The following is a 23,652-nucleotide window of genomic DNA, read 5'->3' as shown; positions in this document are numbered from 1 at the left end:
AGCTCTGAGGGATATTAGCCATTGAGACACATTAAACCCGGACCTGCGGGAGGTGTGTGTGTGTGTATTTGTCTTTGTGGATGTGGATTACCTGGCAGACTGGATCCTCTTGGCTCTCCAAGAAAGGGCGGGGTTGTAGTGGAGGGTGTGTGCCGTGCTGGCGCAGCCCGGGCGGGTCACCATCTTGTAGCGAGTCCTGAACACCCGAGTGGAGGCGGGGCTACGGTGAGAGGAGGAGGCTGGACCTGGGAATAGCAAAATTGGCAGATCAGTATGAAAGTCTGCAAATTAAAATCTGGTCGCACACAGAAATGGAAGAAACAGTTTAACATCCAGTCAGAGCGGGAACAAATTCACATCTTATGCATGCGTTAAGCTTGCACAAGTTTTTCTGAGGACTCTGGCAGGTGTGCTCTTTAATAAGCTTCACAGATAAAAATGAGAGGGAATAACAAAGGCAGAATTTTTATGAGCCTAATAAATCATATGCTCCGTCTCTTCCCTCGCTGCCTTCATCCCTCCTGCTTGGCCTCCCTCCCTTCTTCTCACTTTAAGTCTCATTCGTTATATCATTTTACAGATCCATCAGAGAAAAGGCGAAAGTGTAGAGAGATCGGGATAAAAAAAGAGGACAAAGCGTTCTTATTTATTTATTTCTTTGGCTGTGTATCCATCATGTTGTTTTATGACGTCCTGTGCTGGCTGAGTTACTCACACAAAGAACAGAATTTGCATTGTGAGCCGACTAAGGCCCTGTTCACATCAGATCGTAAGTCCGTTGTGGGTAATTTTAGAGGTGTGTGGTTATTACAAATTAAGTTAAGAACAAGATCGAGACAACTTAATTTAGCTGAATTCTCGTTTTGCTTCAACCAATCAGAATTTGCCACAACGTCTGTAAGCAATATCCATACGACTCATAGCGTAACAACCTCTGTAAAATTGAAATCGTGATTTGGTTAATAACCATATTCACAAATCTCCTCAACTTTTTCTATACCTATGACCTGTGAGAAGCTTCTGACTTCTCTGAAGGGAAGTCACAATGTTCCCAAATCTTAAAAATGACCTTTGTGTGAAAAACAATATCATCAACAAAGAAAGCGGGCAAACTGACAAGTCACGAGTCAGATTATATAGAAGTGTTAGCTACGTTTTTAAGTGTTTTTTCTTAGTACAACTGGTGTACTAAGAAAAAACACTTAAAAACGTCAGCATTTTGAATAATATTATCATTGGATAAACCTTGCTTTACCTAGCTAGCTATCGTCAACAAAAACTTGCATTGTGACCTGGACTATTCATTTGTGGCTCCGAAACAGCAAGACAGGACGGACAAAATGCTAAACTCATGGATTTAAAACAGTTAAACCAATGGGTGACATCCCCATAGCTACATCCACTTCTTTTATACAGTCTATGGTAAGAGTAGTAAGCTAGAAATATACTCTTCGCCAAGCTTTACAAACCTTTAAAAAGCTTTGTGAAAAAAATCCTTTTCTCAGAAGCCTTTATGAATAGAATTTGCCAGATGCCTCATGTAGCTGCATGTAAAAAGCCTTCCACTACCACAGCCTGAATTTTTTTTAATGCAACAACAATCACCACATTAATTTAAATTAATCCAAAAAAACACTTGCATGTAATTATCTGCACTACCTCTTCCCCTTCTCCCAATCATTCACTATGGTGGTCAGTGACAGCACTCTGTCTTCCTAATGAGTAGAGAAAAGACAGGAGGAAGAGAGGTGTGAAAGAGGGATAAAGGATGAGTGTATGCACCCGACGAGGAGCTCATTTCCTATCACCTCTTTCACAAGTCTTTAATTGCCAATTGTCAGGATTGTTGCCGTTTTAATTAGCGTCCAATAACAGACCGTGACTACGAGGGTCGCAGTGACAAACAATAAAATGATTCAATTTCCACCTCTACACATCACATTCCAGCTTCTCTCCACACTCCCCCCCCACACTCGTTTCATTTGGCAGCCAGGATGCAGCCCTGGATCAGTTGGAGAATTCATCTCAGACACTGTTTAGAACATATATAGATTTAAAACACAGACACACACTGGGCTTTACACGTGTACACAATGTATGTATGAAGGGTTTATAAAGAGTAAGAATTATAGGTTATACCATGGCTAAACCATTCTGATTGGTTGGCATGTATACATTTAAAATGGGTCGAAGGATACATTTTTCTACCCATTTTAAAACACAGCTAATTTTATTTTTCTAACACAGGACATTTGACCTTGTGTCATCCCATTCTCAAAATTGTTTATTCATTTGTTATTTATGGTATTGTGCTATCCAAATCTATTGTAAGACCAAATGCTACCCAGGTGTCCCTACGATGCTTCCAGTGTGCCGTACATACATTTCAAACAAACCGGGGGGATTAGTAAACTTATTAGCAAAAGGAAATCTTTTAAATATCTTCAAAAACGTGTTTAAACCATGCCGTTTTAGGCCATCATCCTGGATCAACTTTGACCAATAACAATTTGAGAGATTTTTCTGTGCAACAACGTGGTATTATTACCAACGTTTCATGCTTATTCACATTGTATTTCACCACTAAATAAAGTAATCTGGCTTAACTGTTGGCTTGTTTAAAACCTTTCTGATTGTTCCTTTTAGCAATGTTACCGCAGTCCAAGAACGTTTCCAGAGCTGATAGAACAAAACCATGAAAATAAGACACATGGAATGATTAACTGGAATGACCCATAAAGCCCAATCCCAATGGTTATAGACAAACTAATACACCTATATTTTTGTCATGTTTCTGATATTAACCCTATCACTAGTTATGTGGGTGAAAAGGGTGTATGTTGTATTATGAAAAAAAGAGAGACAGCACTAGAACATGAGAGAATGTATGGTAGGAGGTGGTGGGGGAGGAGGGTTTGTGCAGGATTAGTTGCCTGGCTTGTAGTCACTTTTTCTCCCACAATCCATCCGTATTGCAGTCAGAGTTATTTGGGCGTCATGGCATTTGACAAATAGGGCTTGTCAAAGGTGCTGCCACAATTCCCAACCTGCAAGCTCAAACACCCCCTTCGCAACCCTCCCTCCCTCGCTCCCTCCCACCCCAGCATCCCTCTAACCTGCACCTCAATCTGCCTCTAAAAACCCTCGGCCCAACATCATGACACTCGCAATGTCCATGACGATATTACACAGCTGTTCTACCTTGGCTACTGTTTAATGACATCTATAGTGAGCTGTGCTGTTGGTGTGTTTCCCTCAGAGTGTGTGTGTGTGTGTGTGTGTGTGTGTGTGTGTGTGTGTGTGTGTGTGTGTGTGTGTGTGTGTGTGTCAGCAGGGATGGATGGACGGTGTTGCTCTGATTGTAAACCACTGCAGGTTGTGTTGCTTGAGTGGCTCTGGGAGCAATGGGGTCTCAATCTTCCGCTACAGGACCATGACCAATGAGCATGTAAGCGCACACACTCGCACACAGACACACACTCACATATACACCTGGGGTCTCAATCTTCCCTTAATAGACCTTTGACAGTGGCCTGCCTTGCAATGTGGGGGGAGCGAGTCAAGTGGCACCTTGTGCGGCGAAGACACCGTTTGTAGACGCATGCAGCTCGCACGCCATCCATCCATCCATCTTTCTGACTCGCCGCTGTGAATCCACAGATAATCTACTCTAGTCGCCACACGCGGCACACTACGCTCCTTCTGCAAGCAGGCTGCCTGTTAGCCTCAGAGTCACATCCATAGAGATAGTTTGGGCCGTAGTGAGACATCCATTTCTAAATATATGGGCCACCAATAGAATTCAACATGATTCAAGGGGTGAGTTTGTTTGTTGATACTCATGCCTATGCATGCACTAATCAGAAAATATTAACATTTGTTCACAAAAAAACCCAGCTTAAACAACTTATTAAATCAATCGTTTGTGTTCTTTAATTTACCTATTCAATCACTATATTCCTTAGTGTTTTGTATCAGGTTTCACTATTGCAGCATTCCCTTCTTCTTGAACCGTTCAATTTCGCACAGGAGGTATATCTACAAATTTTTATAAAAAAGGAATCAGTTGGTGTTCAGTTTTGGCAGATATCAGAAGAGAAAAAGTTGGACTGGAGTGCCTCCATATTTCCACACTTAAAAATGACATTACAAAATTCTGCCAACAGATGTCAGAAGGAATGAACATCCTATTTATGATCATCTTTGTTGGTATAATCTTGTATGCTATGATGAGACCGCACACACTTTACAAGATAAGAACCCATTCAGTCAGATCTTTGAGTGTAATTTCGGGGCTGAAAGAAAGGCAAAGTTGAAATTACTTTCTACATGATATACAGTTGTGGAAAAATTTCAGACCAATCATTTTTTTTGTTTTATTATTTATAGACATGTCTTTGAGTTGAGTGTTTAAAAAAATCTATATATATTGTATTCTATAAACTACTAACAGTTTTTTCTCTGTGTTGGAATTCAACAGACACTGGAATGGGTGCCATACATGTTGAGATAAAGATTTAAGAAAAATTGTTTCTTAATTTTGTCCTGAGCTGTACTGTAATCATCACAGTTTTCCTGTGCATATAGGGATTTTCACCCACATTTTAGATATACACAATTTAAATGTCCTTAAATACAAATGGTTAAAATGTTCTGAAATAATATATTTTTGTTTACGATATGCGTCGATGCTAAAGTTTCCATTCATCTCCATTGTAATAAGGTGGAAGCAGATTAAAAGCGCCATGATCTTGAATCTCAAATGCTAAAGATTACTAAATAAATGTCAGAAAGGTAACCAAAACATTCAGAGCAACATCTCTGTTGTTTTTCCGCGCTTATCCTCTCTGTACCATAGATCAGGTCTGATCCTCTTCTGTAATTCCAACTGAGGAATCCACTCAAAACTAATGTATTTGCTGCTTATTCAACATAAAGTGGCAGATGTACCATCACATAAGTGGATCTGAAAGTGTTTAACTAGATTCGCATCCCTAAGATGACTGAGCTTCATTTAAAGTGGCACGGACTAGACTTTGAGTAAAGTTGGCTGCTAATTCAGAGCTTTCACACTTCCATGTTCAATATCTCTCCATCCTTAGCCCTCTGACTGGGACTACTGACAGGCCACTGCACCTCCTCCATCCTCTTAGAGATCCCCCCCAGTGATCCCCCCCTCCATACCTGATGGCTAATTCCAGGGAACAGCGGTCCCCATCTGCCCCCTCCCTGTGACGACCCGATGGATAATAAATCTTATTATTGACAGGGCCTGTTCCCCCTGCCAGCCCATGTTCCCGTCCCCTGGGGCTCATCTTCTGACTCCCACTGCTCCTTCGCTCTTACGGAAGACAGCGGTGCCATGCTAACATCAGATTTAACAAGGGAGTTACCACACTTTAATAACCCGCTGTAAGCCAGTGTTGGTTATGATAATACCATCTCTGTGTGTTTGAAACCCAGTGATACTTTCTGACACGACCCAGAGATGTCAACAGTTTGACGGCCCACCATGCCTTCAGAGAAGTACATTCAAAAGGCCTTAAAATACTGCGTCCTGTAAATGCATTGGAGTGTGTCAAGTACTCTAATAATGATTAGAGCGTGTGTCTGTTGGAAGTACATTTTGCATGTAAAATCAGTCAAACAACTTTTTTTTTTTCTTTGTTTTGTGGAGATTGATGACAGAGATCATTAAATGTTCAAACACTAAAACAAATAACAATATCTATCCCAAAAATAACCTGCTCAGTAACAAAGAGGCTAAAAAGCAGTGCAAAGCTGCAGTCTGAAGTAATTGTCATGGGTTCATCGCCCCCAAAAAATAAAATAACAAAGTCAAACTTTAAGATACAGTACATGCATCCTTTAACTGCACATGACGTTTATTAATTCCTACAGCCTAAAAACAGAACTGCTTTCAGAGAACTGGTATAACTGTAAGTGTGATGACAGACATATGGCTTAACATTAATCAATCGCTGTTCAGTTCAGTGTCATGACCAAATTAACACTTAGCTTCAAGTATCACGCCAGAGAATAAACAGCATTATATTTTTTAAAGTATTTCTGTCAGACACGACTGCTTGACTCCTAAAAGGGAGTAACCGTGGGCTACAATATTTGGAAGAATAGTTGACACAGACTGACAGGCTGATGTCTGCGTGGGAACACATACAGGGGGCCCCTGGTGCGTTCCACCAGCTGTCAGCCAGTGTGGTCGTGATGTCACAACAGAGAGGCGTGTTCAAGGGGAAGAGTGTGTTTTGGGAAAGAGACTGTTGGTGCTGGTAGTGATGGTGGGGGGGGGGGGGGGTGACAAGCTTACGGGCCTCGTCTATCATCGCAGTAGAGCCATCAGCTGTAACACACACCAGCTGACCTAGCGTACCTCAGGTTTAGAAAGGTCACTCGTTTATTTAAAGGGACAACACATTACCATTCTTTAACAATGACGAGATGTAATTATATTGAAGTGTACATTAAAATATATAAATCTATATAATTTAAGGACTGCAGAATCTTAAAAGATAAAATAATTCCATATATCAAAAGCACAGACCGGACAGGAAAGTTTTCTGCCTAATGTTGAATAATATGCAAGGAGACATGACAACATCCTTGATGAATAATTTAATGATCATAGCGCCTATGTGTGTTTTCCCAGAGTAGCCATATGCTCTTGAGCCGTGCATACATCAATAACGTAAATAAGACATGACGAAAACATGCATTTCCTGTGTACGCAACCTTGACCCTGACCCCGGAGAGCTGACAAAATCTGATCAGAAATCCATCAGGTTGCGATTCGCCACAAACATTTCATGTGTGTCCCATGACGTGTGTCACACACAGTGTCGTGTATGGTCAAATGGATGAGTGTGGCTGTCAATCAGCAGATCCCATTAGAGGCATCAAGAGAAAGAGCCTGGGGCTTTGTCCACTTCAGAACTGCCATTATTACATACGATATGTGCATTTGTTTGGAAGTGTAGAAAGTGCAGGTGTGAGTGTCCTTGCAAGAGAGGGGAAAACTTGGGGGGGTAAGCCTGGGTCATAAAAACCTTTTCCAAGTGTGACTGGGGCACTAGAAGGTTAAGTGAGTGCATCCCTTAAGGGCTACAAAGATTCCACTAGGGATGTGAACCTCTGCCCTGACTGATACACGTCAAGACCCCCAAGCAAGTAAGCTGGGGGGGGGGGACAAAGTTAGGCTGTCAACAACATTATTTTTTATATTATTATTTAGACGCGTTACCTTTGTACATCTTTTTTTTTTTAATCTGGCAATTAATCTTGTCAGAAGGGTGTAGTGTTGGATAAAGAAGAACCCATTGAATTTTGGATATGAATCGTGGGGAGGACAGGAGGGGTGCAAAAACCCATCGGTCTGGATCAATACATCAAGAGAAATCAGACATATTGCTGTTTGGCAATCATTAATAGCAGGCTCAGCTAGCATTGCTTTTCAAGTAGCGTTGGTGGGTATGCAGTGTGTACATAGGATCTATGAAAAAAGAATACAACTTCTCAAAACCTGTGTCTTGCTGATTAACATGAAGGAGGTAGTGCACAAGGTTAGCAACAACAAAGGGCACCGGCCCACTTAAGGTGGACCAGCTCTTTTCTCATTTTAGTGAAAAGCAATCAGATTTGACGCTTAAGTAAGGGATAATATGGAGAGAGGCGGTGGGGGAATTATGGGGAAAAGAACACCCGACAGGCTGATCAGGGAGCCCGACGCCAAGCAGAGGGATCTTGATCAGCATGAACGCTTATTACATGGCCAGATACTAAACAAACTAACGACTGGACTCCCAATATTAATTGAAATTATTTGATTGACTCAAAAATGATTGTATTTCTTCCTCTGAGAGAAAAAAAAAACCTCTGTTCCACGGCGCACCAATTGGTGGAACTGCAACAACAACAACTTTACGGCAGCACTGATGGAGGTTTTCTGTAACTGTTCAAGTCTGTTCACAGTTTGATCCACTAACAAGTCCTTGAACACTGCAGAGCCCAGACCGTGTTCCTGTTAGTGTTTACTTCCTGTCTGTCTTCTTTTGGTGATTTATCTGAAGTCCAGCGCTCCGTATTTTAACATCTTTTCCTTTCTCTTTCTTGATCCTCCTTAACAACGGTCAGTAAGTCCTTGACAGCTGTCTGTAATACTGGATTAACAACTTCTCACATGTTTTGAATTGGCCAAACAGAATGGAATATTCAACTAAGCCATGTAATAAAGTTGATGAACACGTGAGAAAAAGGACCATTTGAGAAGCGTGTAAATGCACCATTGGCCTTGTGCTCTCCCAACTTCCAATTTGTTAAATGGAAAATGTCAATGACATCAATCTTAGAACTATTCAAAAGATATATTCTTAGTTGTACAATAATGTTTACTTTATACTTTTTTTCTGCCTGCAAATTATTCTTGCATCCCAGAACTTTTAGAGTGGATTCATTCATTTGACCAATATTACTAGCTGTTCCACTTAACATGCACACTTTAACTAGATTCCAGTTATTTATAATCCAAACGCAGTAGGTCCTTATCAAAAGGGTTGATATGCGTGTTTTTAAATAAAACATTATTGGCTAGGATACACTTTTTTTATTATCCAATATCTGGAAAATCCGTTTTTTTGGTTGAGTGCTACTTGTTTCCTGTCATCAGACCTTTCTTCTCTGAACTGACTTAGTGTTTTGTAGAAGAGCGTTGCTGTTACAACCGGAAATACTTTGTGTCTTGGATGTCTTAGTTGACAACATTCTTAAACTGGAATTAGGTAATATTGAGAAAGAGGAGCTGGTTGACTCTGTTTCATCATACCGGGTGATGGGTTGAGGACACGTGCAGGACCCTTCAGGACTGTGTGTCAGTCACCAAACACACAAACCCACAGGGAGCAGAGCTGGCTTCAGTGGTGTAGATTTAAACCAGGACTGAGGTTCTGGTTGCAAATACCAGCACTGTACTCCATCCATCATGAGGCTGATTCTTTTTGGCCTGTGAGTGATGGACCACAGTCAGCCGGTCGAACTGCGGCCCCTTTACTTCTGTTTCAGCCACTGAGTGAGAGACAAGGAGATGATGTACAAGCCCGCCGGGGGGACACACGAGCATCACAAATTTGTCCGAGCTTAAGAGAGAATCCAAGCACTGGTCGAGGGGGTAGGGGAGTGCGGGGAAGAAACACAGGACGACTGCGCTGCTCATACGGAGTCTATGGGTGTTCTTTACACTTCAGTGTAAACAGATCACATCATTCAGGGGATAAAGATTAGGCTCAGATTCAGTTGGTCCCCTTCAAGGTCAGGGAACGAGAACAACAGCAAGAGCTCACCATTTAGCTCTTGCTCTTCAAGGCTATCATTTCCATTTTTCAAGATGGTCTGCTTCCATCTGAAACATTTGGTGGACACATTGATTATTTGATCTATTGCGATATTCAATCAATTCCTCTTTTAAGAAATAACCCTGACCCTAGTAATCCGAAATTCATAATATTTGATGGTTCCAGCTTTTCCAAAATGATAATCGTCTTGAATCTTAAACTGTAATACATCTTTTGCCTTTTAAGTATTAGATGAACATCTGACTTTGGCAAAAAAAGGAACAGGGAAAATGTTTTTTAGATGTGTTGAGCAACAAAACCTTGGGCAAAGTTTTCCTTAAAAGAGTAGAGGCAGATAAATGTTTTTTTGCCATGGCATGTCTAATTACATACTGGGGTAATGTTCGCTCTCCACATACTTTTGAGGTAAGGCATTGATACATTTTAGGTACAGTATATGCATTGTTAAAAAAAAAGTGCACATCACTCACTTAAGCGCTCTGATCAGCCCCTTTTTTATTGTTCTCTCTAGACTATAAGGGAACTGGAAAGCTAGAGCTTCTATGTTTACAGCTCCTTTCCAGGGAATAATTTACCTGCGCATAGCCAATGGTTGTCCTCATTTGGTTTATTTAAGAATGCTTTGTTTTCTTATCTAAAACCCCCAACTGCTAGCTGTCAGGCCATCATTGGAACATTTCTGAAAAAGGGTTTTCAAACAAATCATGCCATCTACTAGGCAGTTCTTTTTTTCTACTCCCTCTACAACACTGACAGCCTTCTATGTGACATATTCTGTGTATAATGACAGGTTGACGTTGAAATATGAAAGTGGCCTTCTTATATAACTGTAAAGGTTTATTATACTTGCAAATGACCTTTAGATTTAACCTTTGAGTCTGGATGTCCTGAAAAGGGCTTACTGGACTTGCTACAGAACTTGTGTCTTACTGTTCATATTAGCCAGGGGCCATGCTTAGTTCAGTAACACGGGGGAACAGCTCTTGACATGGTACTGTATTTACCGGGGTGAAAAGGCCATTGAAGGCCAGAATGGAGAAAGGTGGACGATGGCATGATGAGGGACATGTCAAGTCGCTTGTCGCTTGGGTCCTAATTTGGTAAGGGCAGGGGGTCAAAGGGCTCTCTGTTCTCTCTTTCTGATCCTTTAGAAGTACAGCAGGTGCGCCGGAGAAAACAACCTCAAAAAGAACAGACTGTCCCTCCAACTACTCTGCAACTTTCTCTTCTTTATCAACCACGTTACAAAATATGCTTACTTTCTGCTCACAAACTGTCTTCCCTTAAGCTTCAGTTGCAGACCCTTTTTGTAATACCTCCTTATGTTTACTAGCATGTCCTTAGCTGCGTCTGCCCTTCTCTTGTGCAGCATCCTCACCCACCCACCCACAGCCCCCTCATTCCATGGTGGCATTCTGGGTGCAGCTGCCAGGGCCTAATTGGTCCCTTTGGGCCAGAAGAGAACCGGCAGCGGCCCGCTAAATTGCTGATCCTAACCAGTCAGAGCGGGCATCTGCTTGGAGCGCACACCGCTGCTGAACCACTGGCATTGGTCCGCACAAAAACATATACACAGAAGCATATGTACTGTACATAAAAAGGTCCTTCAAAGTCACAGGAGCTGAACGCCTCTATTCAATAACATTAAGATTAGACTACAACAGTCAAGTTCTTTCATATACAGTCTGAAATCGTCCTAATGTCTTTGCAGGATCTGAAAAAAAGTGACTTCCTGAAAATATGCATGAAGTCTTAACATTGCTAGACTAAAAAAAGGAAAAAGGTTGAATGCAAAATTTACATTAAGGAAATTCCAAATGTTTTAACCCCTTGCAGAATGATTCCAGATTCAGCTAGTAGGTTTTGACCTGCCAATAATTCTCTGTTTATTCTAGCCTAGTTGAATAAATAAGCACTGCCTGCTGGGTGGTGTCATATTATTAGCCAGTAGGTAAGCAAACTAAGTGCAACCTCCTGTGTTGTTTTATGCCATGTCATTTGAAACCTGTAGCACATACTGAACAAATTGCGCAGACAGAAAATAGTCAAGGAAGCCCGAACGGGAACAAATGTAATACAATTGCATACTTTGACTTGGAATTCTAACTGAGCTAATGTAACAGAATTATTCAAATAACTGCAACTTTCCAAAATTGATGCATTATCATAGTTTTGTTTATCAGCTCCTGACATAACTCCGATTAGGGGGTGTTAGAAGATGTAAAAAAAAATCCCCATCATTGTGGTAATTCAACACATGTTGTTATGTATATCTACAAACTCATTAAAGCAAAAACACACTGACAGATGAGCCAGTGTGAAGTATTAGTGATTAAATAGCAGTATGGTAATCCTTTCGAAAATACACCATAGGTCATAAACCTAGTACGCACTATAGAGTGTCCCAAGATGGACAGCTGTAAACAGGAGGTGTTAGCAGGATCTGATGTCTCTGTGCAAGAACCGGAGACAGAAACAGGATGGAAGTATGCAACTGCTTTATTTCACTATATTACATGGCCTTTCAGTCAGGTCAAAGTACTATGTCATGGTCAAGGAGCCTAAATCTGACATAAAGGCGTGCAACTTTACAGTTGGTGCACTGTGTATAGAATATCATTTTTGCCAATGTGGACATCTCCGAGGCTTTTTAAGACAGTATTTTCTCTATCATATTGGCAAACATTTACTGTTCTCTCAAACGCTATATCAGATGAAAATATATTATTAATATTAATAAATAATCATCATTTCTTATATTGTCTGCCAAGGTATGTAGGTTATCGGTCTTTTTGTCAGCAAAATAAGATTAAGGAAGAACTACAGGATGGACTTTTATAACACTTAACTAATTAAATTAAAAATCTTAGGGCGGATACATGTTCTATGCTTGGCTTTCGATAACATTGCGACATTTGTGCTCCATTCATGTTAAATCAGAATTAAATTGGTTTCTGACTGGGAAATTTAATAAGTGAAATAAGTGAGATTTCAACAAGTTAAAGTAATATTTCTGTCTAAACAGCGATAAAAAAACCAAACAAGTTGTTTCTACCTCACTCAAAACTCACCACACCAAAGTCGTATAGAATAACTTGAACTATCTTAAAAATGGGGCCATCAGAGGAGCATGTGAATGCACTATTGGCCTTGACATAGGTCTGTGCTCATGTAGTAGAGTTATGTGTTTTTCTTTCTTGGATTGTCCATGTAAATATGCTTCTGTGATTTGATTTACTATGGGCTGTACTCCAAAGTGATGAGGGAATGACAGATATAATTTAACTTTGTTTCGTTAAAATGTGCTTGGTGTTGGGTAAAATGCAAATACCATTGGACCGGTTCACTTTGGGAATCATTTTAAAGGGGGATGGAGGTCACCTAATAAAAAGGTATGAATACATATGATCTTTATTGTGTTTGTAAAACCTAGCCTACATCATTATTACAGTTCTGCGTTTACATAAGAGTTTATAAAGATAATGTTGGCAATCAGTCCACCATTACTGTCATCTAACAAGACGGTCAATGATATCAGTGAGTGTCTCCACAGAGACAGAGTGAAGTATTTAACAGCTAAGCCCCCCAAAGACAGGACACAAATTAACCACACACACCACTGGCAGACACACACACATACAAAGGAGCCCCCTAGACAGGAGACAAATTAACCACTTCCCACAGAGCAATTCACAAGGGAGCAGGGGACAGTAAACGGCAAATGATCAATATCGCTTTCTTCAGGAGCGCCCACACAATATTAGCCCCACACGTAGATACATTTAATACAAATACATGAGCAAAACATACACTAACGTGTACAGGTATGTCAACTTACTTACAGCACAAGCTTTGAGACCCAAATGAGGACAGTTTGATCGTGGTTTTACTCTGTGACTGAGGAAGTCTTCATGGTTGTGATGCTCTTGTCCCTGTTAGACAAGTGGCTTTCTTCCCCCCCAGCTCTTTTTTTTCCGTACTCCTCTTTAACTCTGAAGCTACAATGACAGGAGACAAACTGGCCATTTCCCCCAGAGCAACTCACCGGGGACAGCAGAAAATGAACTGCCCCAGATCAATACTATACTCTCTCTTTCTATCACAGTTGCTGTGCTCTCCTACACAGCAATGTGTGGCCCCGGAAAAAAGACACTTTTAGGTTTGAATCAGAATTTCAGAAAGGAATAAGTGTTTACATGCATTAATTATAATAACTTAATGCATGTAAACACTTACTACCTTCTGAAACACTTTTTCTTTCGCACTTATTCTACTCCTAACCCTAAACCTAGTATTTATTGTGAGAACCCTGGATGCTGATAAAGATCCAGATATACATTAGGTCAAGCTTTTGAGAGAATTAATCAACCTACCATGACAACATATGATGGCTGGCCAACAACATTATCTCTGACCCCACCAATGTCTTGAACAGTGAATAAGGATTGTTACCATCCCATCGGAGATACATATGTTCTGATTGCATTGTATATGCTATTGCTAGGGAATGTGCTTTGCTGTATGATTTGTAATTAGTTCAAATTAGAGGTTTTAAAGTCCTCTTTTTATTCAAACCAAAGCACTTTTTTTGTGACAAAGAAATCTGACAATATCAGTAACTGAAATGGAGCCAACAGAATGGAGGGAATGCATTCCTTTAAACTGCTAAAAAAGTAATCTGTTTTTTCATTGCCTTAGAAATTGTGTGAGTCCTTCGTCATCATCCTCAACTTCCTTAAATGCCTTACTGATATCTGAAAGTTGGCAAGGTTGCCAATGATTTTATGTGACAAAAAGGCACATGTAAATGCATGTGTCAAGTAAACCTCTGATTCTGAACTTTGTGTTAATGTGACGTTGTGAACCTAGACAGGAGTTCACCAGTTTCTCAGGTTGCTGAGCCAGCACTAAACATGTGCAGAGCCCCCTCTGCAGCTCACTGTCAGAAATGCAGAAGCAGGTTCTGCTGGTGCCCATGCACGTGTGCGCAAATAGGCAGGTGTGCGTTCAAGTATCCGTCCAAAATCTGGCTGAACACCCTGACCTACTAACAGGTGAGTATAAATAGCACTGCCTCCTGATTCTTGGTTTTCCTGCCAAGTTTCTGCTGGAAGCCGTGATGGAATCAAGACCATCTCTGAGGTCAGAGCCGAGGCCTCCCGCAGTGTACCGTCGCCCAGTGTGGGATCACCGTCAGATACTTTTCACTGCCAGCACACTCTCACCACTAATAACCAACCATGAGCCAGGCTTTAAATTACGAACAGAGCAATTATTTATCAAAACATCTTGGAATTGATATAGTAACAAGTATTAATATCAAAAAAGAAAATGAAACGCCAACAACTATAAAAAAGATCAAAAAACATATCGCCATATACTCAATATTAAATGTGAGGGTAAATTAATATGACCGGGACATCCCTTATTCATTAAAAAAACATGTTTTTAGATTCTAAATTGTAAAAATAGGGTTTTCTCCTGATGTATCCAACCATCACGTGTGACTGCTCATTTTTAGAGGGTTGCAGTAGGGCTGGATCAGCTCCTGGACAAATTATAAACTCCACACAAAAAATCTGCTTATTATGTGAAAGTGCTTTTCTCTAATTTATATCATTGCCAGTTGAATATCTCTGGTTAGTGAACAACTGGACGCAATAAGGAAAGTTATTTGTAGATGTCTCCTTTGGATACTGGAAAGCATTTTTTTCCCATTACAAAATTGTTGATGCCATAGAGCACGCCAAAAGGTCAATACCAGCATGAAAGAGGCACAAATAAAACAGAATCCTGTGATGAAGAGAAATGATCAGTGTCTAGAACCTACCATATTGTCTCCTTGGACATTCAGCATCAGTCCATTTGATCAGAATGCAGGGTCAAAGTGTTGAGCCTCAATTACAAGACCAAAGATTATTAACAAATCCTACTTCTTTACTTTATATCCCCACTAGAGCCCATAGTCAAAGCTCTCCACCTTTCACTGCTAACACCCCATTGCCCTCCATGCCAACCCCAGTGGCAGAACGGCTGCTTAAAGCGGACCGGCGCCAGAGTTACCATACCAAATTGGTCACACCTCTGCCACCGCAAATGCCAGCGGCGCTAATGCCAACTCTCTGACAGCCACGGAGAAGCCACGGTGCTGCTGTAAATCATACAGGGAAGTGAGCCACTTGCTGCAATCACGGTACGTGTGACAGACACAGATAAACACAAACACACTTCCTCCCAAACACACACAGAGTCAATTACTCTCCTTCTGTTCAGAGCAAATCTCACTAATTAAATAGGTTAAGCATTAATTATTCAACCAAAGAGAGAGAGAGACCCTTGACGAGTGGAGGGGGTTAGGGAGACGGTACTGGAGGAGAGTGGGAAGGGTGATGGAGGGGGATGCGGCGCTCTTCTCTGGCTATAAAACAATCCACACCCAGCGCGGCTAATCAATACCAGCCTGCTGGAATTAGCAGTTATCTTAAAGTGTTTTAACGAGAGCGTGCTGACTGACAAACACAAACAAGCATCCATTATTAAATACCAAAACACAACAGAAGGCCTGTAGGGTGGGGGGATGGGGGGGTATGAGAGGAGGGGCAGTTAGGTGAGGTTAAGCAACAGGGAGAAACAAGTGAATTAAAATGGAAAGAGAATGTCAAATAAAAAGGATACAACTTGGATCTTTTCCTAGTTTTTGCCCATCTTTTGTAGGTTAATCTCAGTTTAAAGAGTTTCGGATTTCACAGTTTAACAAATTCAGTTATTTCAATGTCCACAGCTTTATTTTTTAAATCTATACTTGTGATTGTTACAATAAAAAAGAAGTTGAGATTTTTCTGGCTACAAAACAAAAATAAGACCCAAGTTTTACTAAACTGGAATTCAACTTCAAAAACGCTTTTTTTTTTTAAAGGAGAATCATACTTTAGTATTATTTTAATTATCCTTCTCAAGTGGAGAGTGGCTGACAGGTCCAATCTATCATTCAGTTTACACCTGTCATGTCTCCGCTGAAGAATCTGCTCCACATTTGTTCCCATCACCAACAACATTATTCCTAATGGTTAAATCTGGGCAACACCTGTAGAGGGTCCTGGTGGGATTAAGAAGCCTACCCTCTGTCTGCAAGCAGGGAGGTCACGAACAGAAGGGAAAGTCTAGGCATTGCGTCCTCAGAGGATTGCATGCCAATCATGGCTGGAGGCACAGAGTCAAATACCCTGGGGGGAACTTAAATTCCCCCATGGGAGGATGCACCGGGGGGGATAAAGGAAAGGAGGTACTAGGGAATTGTGGAGGGAGATAGTAAGGAGTCACTAAATAACTCAACAAGACCAGAATACACTTTTGGGGGGGGGGGGGGGGGGGTTTCGGGTGTCCAGGCTAGTGTGATTGAAATGGAAAGTTGGAATAGCTCAAAAAAAAAAAAAAAAAAAAGTCAAGAAGAAAAGGGATCATGTTACTCCTTTGCCTGGGGCCCAGACCCTGGCTCTCGGGTTAGGATGGAGAGCCAGGTGACGCCTTTTTTTTGGGGGGGGGGGGGGCGGGACATTAGATTGAAAGTGAAATAGAAAGATGGAGGTATAAAAGATAAGAGCTTATGGTCATAAAAGCTGAGTGCGGAGCTAGAAGGGATGATCCAGTTGACCATACAGAATTCACTAGCATTACAGGAATATGGGTCTTGGCCCCTACTTGGCTCCACCAGCATACTGGGACTTGCAGCCAAGACATTAATTAGGGGAATACGTTTATTCCCTATGGACAGGGAGGAGGTAAAGAAATAGAGTGATGGTGCTGGTGAGCAATCACACAATGTGAGTGAGTGCAGATAGAAGACCAGAAAGAGGAATAGCATTGAGAACTGTTTGTGCACTGTTGGTGTGTGTGTGTGTGTGTGTGTGTGTGTGTGTGTGTGTGTGTGTGTGTGTGTGTGTGTGTGTGTGTGTGTGTGTGTGTGTGTGTGTGTGTGTGACCTCTGCAGTGCTGGCACAAAAACATACATCTAATGCCTGGGCATCCCTGAACCCTTTAGAACACTGATCCAAATATTTGATCGACAAAATAAGATGATCACACTTGAGGCATTTTTGGCAGAGAAAGCATAGTTAAGTGATGAATTGTGCAAGAGTAACACATTGTCTAGAATTTAATTTATAGCTATTATTATTTACTATTATCATGGTAGGCTTAAAATTTGAAGCATTTGCATTTTGCTTACACGCAAAGGGATGTTTATCAGCGTGACATGCTTGGCACAAGTTGAGAAAACTTCTTGCGTCACTAAAAATGTTTTCTGTTCAACAATTCAATCCTTTACACTCGGGTGAAGTGTTTTCTTTAATCCTAAACCAATATATATATTTGTTGAAATAGCTGTTTACATCATGACACTTTCAAACAGAATGCAAATATACGTTAGGAAAGGGGGTTATTTCTCTTTTGGAATGAGGCTGATTCTTCTGAGCTTTTAAACTGCAAATAACGGCATCTATACCAATGACATTCTGCGGGCATATTTAAACCGTAGACTGTGGTATAGACAAGGATTATGAAACCACAACAAAACGGCTCCACTGTCCAAACCGTGACCCCATTGTATTACTCCTTTTTAACTTTACGAGCACTGAACATCTAATCGACTCTTTCCATCTTACCTTTCAAAATAAAAGCTTTTAGTAACTGTTTACCAGAGAAACTCAAAGGTAACTGTAGGAGCCAAAATGCTATTTAGCCTAAGTTTTAAATGAGTGTTATTATTTGTTTACATCAGTTTTATTTGTATTTGTTGAGCACCTCCGGTAATTGTCACATGGGTGATTTGAGTGTATAGGTCACCTGTTGCATGCTGGGGCTGAATGAGGGTGAGCTTGTGCAGACACTGTTTTTGTTGACCGTTTTTGGTCATGTAAAGTTATCGTTTCAAAACTTTCACATGGACATTATTATCAAAAACGCGTTACAGCACGAAGCCAGGCTTAGTCTCTTAGCGACCCAAATTTAAATGGGAATTTGGCCACCATAGTAACGGTTACATTAGCTCAGGGTAAACAACAAAAGCTGACTCACACGGATTGCCAGATGCTGCTCTGGGTCAAAAAGATCACAGTAGATGGTCATCAGCCTGTGCACAACTATTCAAACAAGTAATTGAACAACTGTTGCAACTGTCACAACATTGCTGACTGTATTTATAAATGAGATGCAAACTTGTCACAGGCAAGTACTTCCTTGGAAAAAATACAAAATATAAAACAGTTGTTCAGAAAAATCTCATACGAAACAACCAAGACTGTCAGAAAGTGTCTGGGAAACTACAATTGAATGTAGTTTCTTACATAGCCTTTAAAATATCAGCCTAAAGTTAACTAGAGTAAAAGTTCATTTAAAGTTCATTTCTCAAGAACACAAAATGAAACCACCTTCCCATAAGGAAAAAGGACGACGGTTCTTTGAATACTATTTGAGATCAATCCAGTTACATTTTGGCTCTGTAAAGCAGGAAGTCCCTAAGTGAACCCCTTAAAAAGAAGATTGCATTACGTGATTAAACAGTAGAATTTATAAACCTCCTAGAAATGCTCAACAAAACTCTTAAGTCATAAAGCATCCTTCGTGTCAATAGCCGTACCCAGTGCCCAGATAACCCTGCCCAGGCCTTACTGACCAACCAGAAACCAATATCACCACCCCCGGCCCCCCTGCGCTACCATGTATCCATGTCGGCATGTGTGTGTGTGTGTGTGTGTGTGTGTGTGTGTGTGTGTGTGTGTGTGTGTGTGTGTGTGTGTGTGTGTGTGTGTGTGTGTGTGTGTGTGTGTGTGTGTGTGTGTGTGTGTGTGACATAATTAACATGCCGAGCGCTCTTCGGGCTCTTTGCTCGTCTTCCCACGTAAACGGCAAAACCCCCAATGATTATCATGGTATCACGTCAGTGTGTGCAGACATATCGAGGGGAGAGTTGGGGGGGGGGGACGGTATAGGGTTACTGTCATAGGGCCAGGGGTACAGCAGGTTGAGGGGCTAGGCAATGATACCAGCATGCTCTCCAGCTGACAAAAGGTGAAGATTTATGGAGCTCCTAATGGCCTCTTTCACTTTCCCCTCCCTGTTACAAGAACACACACGCTTTATGTAACGCAAGAAGCACCACAGGACTGTAAAAATATTACAGTCATATTTTTACACTATGTTATGGTTTTGGACATCCATTTGATGTTTGTATAAATATCTTTTTTTTATGTGATTGTATCTTTTTATTGCAAATTGTTTCTTTTATTCTAAAATGGGGCCCCCATCACGAAAAACACCCCAAATTAAACAATTTAAATAATAAATGAAATTGATCTATAGGTTTTATTTTATATATTATTCTTTTTACATGTTTTTATTGTATTGTACAATTGAGCAACAGTTAAAAATAAAACAACAAAAAAAAACACATCAACCAATCCCATAGGATAGATAAAGTGCTTTGATCTTAATTCTTCTTAATCAAAACTTGAAAAGAATAATTACACTTCAGGGGAATTGGTCATACCCCTTCTTAAATACTGAAAAGATTGATCATCATCAGGATTTATACCCTTAAGCTAAAAGATGACAACACCCCCCCAACAAGCCATTTACCAATAAATGACACATTGCCTGCCATGTGTTCTCAAATAATTAGTAAGGCTGTTAGGGTTTCTGATTTATTCGGACAGGCTGGCACATGGGCCACTCCTCTGAATACCAAGAAAACATTTACCTCCTTAACTGGGAAGGAGTCATAGTAAACTCAGGCTTATGTTTCGGGACTCAATAGTATTGATGACACATTTCAACACATGCCGCTCAGGCCCCCTTCTCGTAAATGTGTCGGATAAAAAACAGCCCTGCACGATGGCAAAAACAACTCTGAGCTAATCTTAGAGAGATCCATCAAAACACCAAGGACTGTTGGAAGATAAGACTGGGATTGGATTCATTTTGAAACCCAACTAAAATTGTATTTTAACTTTAAAATTGCGTCGATTCAAACCTTAAAACTAGCTTCGGAATAATAATAATAACAATAATAAGTTACTGCTCCAAACCCAGATTTCATTTTAATTCAGTTGCGCTACATTTTTAAATTTGAACATAAATTGTGTTTATGGACGTAAACTTGAGGAGGTTTTACTTTTAATTATTAATAATCATTTTTCTTCAAGAAAGTTATCAGAGGGATAAACCCAAGGGAGTCTGATCTTGCTTCTTTAAAATCTGACAACTTTGCAGAGCTATCTTTATTAACATTAAACTAATTAGCTGACATAAGTGGCGTTTTAGCTAGCATTCTACGAAACAAGTAACGCTTTGTAAAAGAATACAGAGCAGCTATAAGCTAGCAATGTGGCCCTTAAGCCCCCTTTTTATAGCCTACTTTCTTGTTTTTAGTAGCTCGCTGATGTATTTATTTATTAATGAATTTTAAAAAATGTGTGTATGATTAAACTTGGATTTACTAAACAGATACCGGTTATTAAGAAACCAAATGTCAGCTTAATTTTAATTCCGGATTTATTCATGTTTAAATTTAGCTAAATTGAGGTTCAAATAATCTTGAATTAAATGAATCCTTGTTGATGCAACATTGCCTGGTTTGAGTATAACCTTTTGTAGCAATGAAACTTTTCCTCCAGAACTTCTCAAGTCATTTGACCAGGTTTAGTGGGTTCACTACTCCCCAGTGTCCTCAAGGCCACGCGAGGTCTATCTGCATGTTCATCTCCAACGAGTCAGAAATTCATTATGGCCAGTTGACAGTTTGATGAGAGTACTTGGAAGGAGGAGGGGTCTTACAACACGGATGGGTAGGAATAACTCATGTGGACATACTATAGGTACAGGGGTCTGATCACAGCCCTGCACGGCTCCCAGGGACCACAGAGGTTAATCAAAATGCCAAATGTTACTGTGCACCGCGGCAGAGAGCTATACTGGGCTGGTCCTGCACAGGACACCATCTAACACGAGAAACTAATTCATTCACGCAACCAAATAGCCACACTGTTAATAGCAGGCATGACGATAAATGCGTGTAACAGTTGAAGATACTCTTTCCTCCTAAATGTTACCCTTCCTAAATCATTACGCTAAACGCATCAACTCTGGATTTGTCACTCGTTGCATGCGTGTGGGCACACGTGTCAGACAAATGGTGACAGATATAAAGAGAAAGGAAGAAAAGGAAGTCAGACAGAAAGAGAAGACAGGGGTCCACCTGTTTGACACAGAGAGCCTGAGAAAGTGCATAGGAATGAGCAGAACGCCTCTGTGTGTGTGTGTGTGTGTTTGTGTGTGGTTGCGTGTGCGTGTGTCAGTGAGAAGAGAGCAGCGGACAAGTGTCTGCGGTGACAAGGAAAAGTGGGAGAAACTGGATCAAGTGTGAACCAGAGAGTGATGCAAGGAAACTAACAAAAATAAACACACGTGTGTCGTGCCAAGTCAAAAATTGACAGACGGGTAGGATTGCGGTCCAAAGACAAACTGGTTGGCTGTGTTATTTTTTGCTTTATGTGGACTGAAACATACACAAGGGTCAGTCTTTAATGAACATTTAATTAAATGATGCTTGTTATGGGTTTCTTGGTCGGCAAAGGTTTACATCTCAAAGTTCTCTTTAGAGGGATTTCCTATTTATTTGGAAATGTTAAAGTGCAGTAGGTAAGGGATAATGTGCAGCAGGTCGGTCATTATGGGGAAAAGAACACCCGACAGGCTGATAATGCTGCACATTATCCCGCTTATGATACGGCCAGATACTAAACAAACTAATGACTCGACTCCCAATATTAATTGAAATGATGTTATTGACTCAAAAATGATCGTATTTCTTCCGCTAACACAAAAAAACTCTGTTCCACGGAGCACCAACGGCTGGAACTGCAACAACAACTTTACGGCAGCACTGATGGAGGTTTTCTGTAACTGTTCGAGTCTGTTCACAGTTTGATCCACTAACAAGTCCTTAAACCCTGCAGATCCCAGACCGTGTTCCTGTTAGTGTTTACTTCCTGTCTGTCTTTTTCTGGTGATGTATCTGATCCAGCGCTCCGTATTTTAACATCCTTTCCTTTCTCTTTCTTGATCCTCCTTAACAACGATCAAATCAGTCCTTGACAGCGGTCTGTACTACTGGATTAACGTGTCACATGTTCTGAATTGACCAATCAAAATCGCACAAAAACAACTATAAAAACAGGATGCAGGTGTTTACATTTTGGTGGTGTGTGGCTCTTCAGTATAAACCCATCACTGTTCCGTCTTTTCTTTAGAGAAGAAGCAATCAGCACATTTTCTTAAAAGAGGGTTTTGGTTTTAAAGCAGGGGTACCCACATGTTCTTTGAGTGTAACTTTTCTTTGGTACACTAAAATGGGAGTGAGAACATCCCGCTCGCATCTCTGTGAAAAATGCTTTATGATGTCTCCAAATGATCATACAGCTGCTTGTTTGTTTCACGTGTGTTTGCATGTCTGTACATACAGTAGTGTGCACATACATGTCACTGGAGAAAGTGGGAAATGTCCAGAGAGCAGGACCATGATGCAAAGCAGCACTTGTGATTTATGGGTGAAATAAATGGGATCACTGTAGGCACGGTAACGGGATGCCAGAAGGAGGGGGGAGAATGAAGAGGGTGGGATTCTTTTGTGGTGGTAATGGGTCCCATGGTATCGGGGGGGTGGGGATGGGTGGGCAGCATGTCAGTAAGCTGATGCTTAGAGCAAAGGTGGCATCACTGGCAGTGTGTGTGTATGTGTATGTGTATGTGTGTGTGTGTGTGTGTGTGTGTGTGTGTGTGTGTGTGTGTGTGTGTGTGTGTGTGTGTGTGTGTGTGTGTGTGTGTGTGTGTGTGTGTGTGTGTGTGTGTGTGTGTGTGTGTTTACAGCAGTAAAACTTGAGTAGCCAATGGATGAATCCGCTTCTAAATACTAACTCAGTAACAAGATAGAGTCATGCTACAGTTAAGACCTGCCCTGCACCATCAGGACAAACTGAGTCTGGGTCGGCACCTTAAGGAGGAAAAATGATACAGAACGGCTCCTTTTTTAGTGATGAATCTACAAGTTTCAAGAAGTATGAGACACTAGTTTTCAGAATTATCACATCAAAAATGATTTCACCCTCAGTGTTGATAGTCGCAATGTAAGAAGTCAAATATCCCCTCCATTCAAAGGGTTTCTCTCCCATGTATGTCCCTGTCTGACCTTGACTTGTATATGTGCAAAGTTTTTCACTAGGTGTTTAACATTCCTCTA

At 40.8% G+C, this 23,652-nt stretch overlaps 1 protein-coding gene across 1 annotated transcript in view; it reads right to left on the bottom strand.

The window, feature by feature from the left end:
- Positions 1-23,652, bottom strand: part of zc3h3 (zinc finger CCCH-type containing 3) — a 62,967-nt gene that overhangs the window by 31,632 nt on the left and 7,683 nt on the right. Inside the window, exon 4 of the mRNA XM_063890893.1 lies at positions 92-245. Coding sequence (XP_063746963.1) covers positions 92-245 — 154 coding nt within the window. The remainder of the gene's footprint in view (positions 1-91; positions 246-23,652) is intronic.

Source organism: Eleginops maclovinus, chromosome 9, assembly GCF_036324505.1.
Source record: "Eleginops maclovinus isolate JMC-PN-2008 ecotype Puerto Natales chromosome 9, JC_Emac_rtc_rv5, whole genome shotgun sequence".
In the NCBI taxonomy this organism is placed as follows: Eukaryota; Metazoa; Chordata; class Actinopteri; order Perciformes; family Eleginopidae; genus Eleginops; species Eleginops maclovinus.
The sequence above is the reverse complement of the archived record's forward strand: the minus strand, read 5'-3'. Positions and strand labels throughout refer to the sequence as shown.